Raw genomic sequence first — 5,000 nt, 5'->3', positions numbered from 1 at the left:
CTCACACCTCATCCCCTTCTCCTTCTCCTCCTCCCTCTCACACCCTCCCTCTCCTTCAGCCTCCCTCTCTTCCCTGCCTCTCCCTCACCCTCCCACTCCCTCACCCTCCCTTTGACCTCCTCCTCCCTCTCACACCCTCCCTCTCCTTCAGCCTCCCTCTCGCCCCTGCCTCTCCCTCACCCTCCCTCTGACCTCCTCCTCCTCACCCCTCACCCCCCTCCCCAAAGTCTTCTCAACACACACCAGTTTACACCGAGTTTTTCTTTAAGTTTTCCTTCAAATTGAGTTTTTAAAAATGCATGAGTCGCCTGAAGCCTTAGGAGTGTGTTAGGGACAGCTGGGAGAGAGCGAGAGAGAGAGAGAGAGAGAGAGAGAGAGAGATTAAAAGGAATAAAAGCGAAAAATAAATGAGAAATAAAAATGAGAGGCAGATAAGGAATTCATGAAAGAAAACATGAGAAGTAAAGAAATTGACAGAGAACGAGCGACAGACAAACAGACACATCTAACAGAGAAGACAACCCCCCAACACAGCGTCATAGACTAAAAGGATTGACAGAATTTTACGAGGTATAAATTTTGAATTCATTGTCAAGGAATTTTTTATTTTAATTTCAATTTTAGATGTTTTTTTTATATTATATTGTTCATATTTTTTTGGCCCTCACGCTGGTCTGTATTTATATTTTATACATTTGATGATATATGAATAAAGATATATGATTATACTGTTTATATATACTCGTATATCTGGTGACGAAGTGAAGTGATGATTTGGTGGATTTGAATACTAAGTTTTGTTTTAAATACTAATAGAGTATGTAATATAAGTCTCTCTCTCTCTCTCTCTTTCTCTCTCTCTCTCTCTCTCTCTCTCTCTCTCTCTCTCTCTCTCTCTCTCTCTCTCTCTCTCTTTCCAGTCCCCAACCTCAAAATGATCCATAACTCATTCACCTTCTCTCTCTCTCTCTCTCTCTCTCTCTCTCTCTCTCTCTCTCTCTCTCTCTCTCTCTCTCTCTCTCTCTCTCTCTCTCTCTCTCTCTCTCTCTCTCTCTCTCTCTCTCTCTTTCAATTCCAACCTCAAAAATGATCCATAACTCACTCACCTTCTCTCTCTCTCTCTTTTATTCCCAGGGTTCAATCGCAGTATCCCAGGGTTCCCAAGGTATATGGTGCTGGGGGACGAGTCAGCTGGGGTACACAACCTGAGGATAAGCGACGTGATCATCCAGGACGATGGCGAGTACCAGTGTCAAGTGACTCCCTACGGCACCGCTTCAGCCATACGACACGCCGCCAACCTCACCGTAATATGTAAGTTACCCCCTCCACTTGTTGACGTTTTCTATGATACTGTTGTTCATGTTGACGTTTTCTATGATACTGTTGTTGTTTTTTCTTCTTATTGCCTTTGATATTTTCTGTGTTTGGATTATTGTTTACTTTTAGTCATCCATCTAGTTATTGTATAAAGCTTAGAACTCAATTTTATCTTTAAGAAGAGAACAACTACATACATACAGTACATACCCCTGTACATACATACATACATACATACATACATACATACATATATACATACACACGTACATACATACATAAAATATCTGTACCACAAAACGTAAGTAAATTCCATATCTGTAATAATTATATAAACTGGAAATAACATCCATTATATAAACCACCCCAAATTAAAACACAGAATTATAAACCCATCGTAAAATAAATTAGAAATAGTGTGACTTATTAATTACTGGATATAAATAACCAACGTTACAGAAATAATAATATGCTATGCTGTAATCCGTTTACTGTATGAGAGGTAGGTACAGTGGTGTAGCCAGTGGAAGTCTCTAGCGTGATAAATACAGCTGGGATTACAATAGGCTGGTGCGGGAGTCTTGTAAATAGTGGTTCATTTGGCTAATTATGATTTGTTGGGTGTATGATATGTGTGTGTGGCACCTAATTATTGGGTGACACACACACACACACACACACACACACACACGGGAGGATAATGGCAGTGACACATACATACATATATACACAGAGAGAAAGAAAAGAGGGAGAGAAGCAAATAAACGGGTGAAAAAAGAGAGAAACTGAGATAGACATATAGAAAAAAATAGAATGGGGGAGGAAGAGACTCATCAGCCCCCCACCCCTCCCTCCACACACACACACACACATACATACACACACACACACTCACTCACACACACACACACTAAAAAAATTCAACTCGTTTCTCACACAGTCACCAGAGCTCCCCCCATGCAATATACATCGCCATTCATACATAAATCACACCAGACCCGACACACCGCTGAGGCCCAACACGACTTGTGGATCTGACGACACAGTTTGTTGGAGATTCAATTTTTTAAGGTAGTGATCTGTGGAGTTGACCTAACCTAACCTAGCCTAACCTAACCTAACTTAATTATCAAAACCTAACCTAACCTAACTTAAATAATTTAAGCTAAGCTAATCTAATCTTACCTTACTTAGGCTAATCTGACTAAACTTAGCCTAACTTAACCTAACCTAACAAAAAGCGATTTAATTTAATCTAACTTAACCTGATCGGACCTAAATTAACCCATCCTAACTCATCTTAAACCTATCTTAGCTTAATCTAACTTAAGTCACGAATTTTACGAGTTTTCTTTAATATCACAGATGTTAAAATTACGATACTGGAGTACAATATAAGAGAGAGAGAGAGAGAGAGAGAGAGAGAGAGAGAGAGAGAGAGAGAGACCACTGTTTCCTGGAGTTGTCCGTCTGTTTGTGAGAGACTTACATTCACAAAGCCTCATGCCCATTCTTCCCCATAATTGTCAAGTCTTAAGACAATTTCATCACCATTTTGGCCACCAGCTGTGTATCATAGCTCATTAGGGCCATTTAAATGCGTTCTCACATCACCAACTGGAAGGAAAATTTAGCTTATGGACCTCTGAGAATTTGGCTGGTGTGTGTGTGTGATGGAGCGAGGCGTCGGAGCAGCTGGGCCAACATGTTGTGGACTTGTTCACCATAATATCAGACCTGGCACTCGGTCCCCACTGAGGCCGTGTCCGAAACCCCAGAAAATCATAAAATAGGTTCTTGGTTTCCATATAATTTTTTTTAACCTCTAACTGGGATTTAAAAATACAATTCAGTCAAGTAACTGATGTTCGACTCCAAGTTGAATCTCAGAAGCATTTTACTAGTCATGTTTATTGTGTCATCCTAGTTCGGTATATTCTAAAATTCATTATCGCGAGAAAAAAATATTTTACGAATCTTTTGAGAATTTTATACTTATTTTCATACTCTAAAAAATTCTCATGTCGATTTTTTTCCCTGGGTGAATATATGAGAACGTATTCAGGTCGCTCACTTAAGTTATGAACAAAATAAAAATATTCCAAACTGCTTCGGAATTACACTGAGATTATCATTACTTGAGGTTGTTAGAGGAGAGGAAAAAGAACTTGCGAAATTCTGAGAACCTGAAACCAGCAGTCAAGGACAAACGTTCATGAAAATAAAAGAAAATAAGTAGGAAAACAATTTGAGTCAAGCGAGTAATGAAAAGTCACCACAATAAGGTATTTTTTTATTAATATATCGGTGACAAGAAGCAATAAAAGGTTGGTAAGAGGAATCCACATATTAGACACAATAAAACATGAAACACTTGCGCCAAAAAATATTTACTCTGTGGAATATAAACATTGAACGACCTTACCGAGAAAGAATGACATGCCTTACTGTAAACAAAACCTCAAGAGCAATGTTTATCCTGTATGAGTTTAACGATGAAAGACCAACCTCTCCTCACGAAAAATATTCATACATACGGTTAACAATGAAAGACTTGTAGGAGAAACGTTTTGTGCATCGGGCGTGAAGTGGCAGATAGGAACATTTGTCTGGGAGGAGATATGGAGGTCCTGGGTGTTATAGCCTAGCCTGCAGGGAGACATTTCTTTCTTTTTTGGAGGGAGGATAACAGCTGCTTGTCAAAACACTCCTACTAGGTGAGTTTTGGTTGGGAGACAAGACTGAGAAATTTTTTGGTTGAGAGACAAGGCTGAGGAACGTTTTGGTTGAGAGACAAGACTGAGGATTGTTTTGGTTGAGAGAGAAGGCTGAGGAATGTTTTGTTGAGACAAGACTGAGGAATGTTTTGGTTGAGAGACAAGACTGAGGAATGTTTTGGTTGAGAGACAAGACTGAGGAATGTTTTGGTTGAGAGACAAGGCTGAGGAACGTTTTGGTTGAGAGACAAGACTGAGGAATGTTTTGGTTGAGAGACAAGACTGAGGAATGTTTTGGTTGAGAGACAAGACTGAGGAATGTTTTGGTTGAGAGACAAGGCTGAGAGACACAACAGGCAGGTATATAACCTAACCTAGCCTACCCTAACTTAACCTAACCTATAACCGAACAGTGTATTAACCCTTTCACAACAATGGTTTAACCCTTTAACACAGATGGTCAACCTTTTGACACCGATGGTTTAACCCTTTGGCAACGATGGTTTAATCCTTTGGCAACGATGGTTTAATCCTTTGAGAACGACAATTTAACATTTTAAGGACAACGGCTTAACCCCTTTGAGATTTGTCACATGTAGAAAGTCATTTTTATAGGAGTTATAACTGACTCGTCGTCCTTGAGGGGTTGAACCTTGAAGAATAAATTGGTCTGGTGTGATTTTGTCTGCTGTAGGATTATTATTATTATTATTATTATTATTATTATTATTATTATTATTATTATTATTATTATTATTATTTTTTTTTATTATTATTATATATATATATATATATATATAATTATGTCTGCAGGGATTATATCTGATGGGATTATAACTGCTGCGATTTTGTCCGCTGAGATTTTGTCTGCTAGGATTTTTTTCGCATGAATTTTTGTGTCTGTTGTGTCAGTTGGTCAATCAGTCGAAAAAGTCTTTCAGTCCGCAAGTTAATCGGTCAATC

At 38.9% G+C, this 5,000-nt stretch overlaps 1 protein-coding gene across 1 annotated transcript in view; it reads left to right on the top strand.

Annotated features, from left to right (window-relative positions):
• The window catches only part of LOC121854498 (nephrin-like), a 146,078-nt gene that overhangs the window by 88,109 nt on the left and 52,969 nt on the right, over positions 1-5,000 (top strand). Inside the window, exon 3 of the mRNA XM_042349179.1 lies at positions 1,135-1,314. Within this exon, the coding sequence (XP_042205113.1) occupies positions 1,135-1,314 (180 nt within the window). The remainder of the gene's footprint in view (positions 1-1,134; positions 1,315-5,000) is intronic.

This window comes from Homarus americanus, unplaced genomic scaffold (genome assembly GCF_018991925.1).
Source record: "Homarus americanus isolate GMGI-L3 unplaced genomic scaffold, GMGI_Hamer_2.0 scaffold51354, whole genome shotgun sequence".
NCBI lineage: Eukaryota > Metazoa > Arthropoda > Malacostraca > Decapoda > Nephropidae > Homarus > Homarus americanus.
Note: the sequence above shows the minus strand (reverse complement) of the source record. Positions and strands in the feature narration are given on the sequence as shown.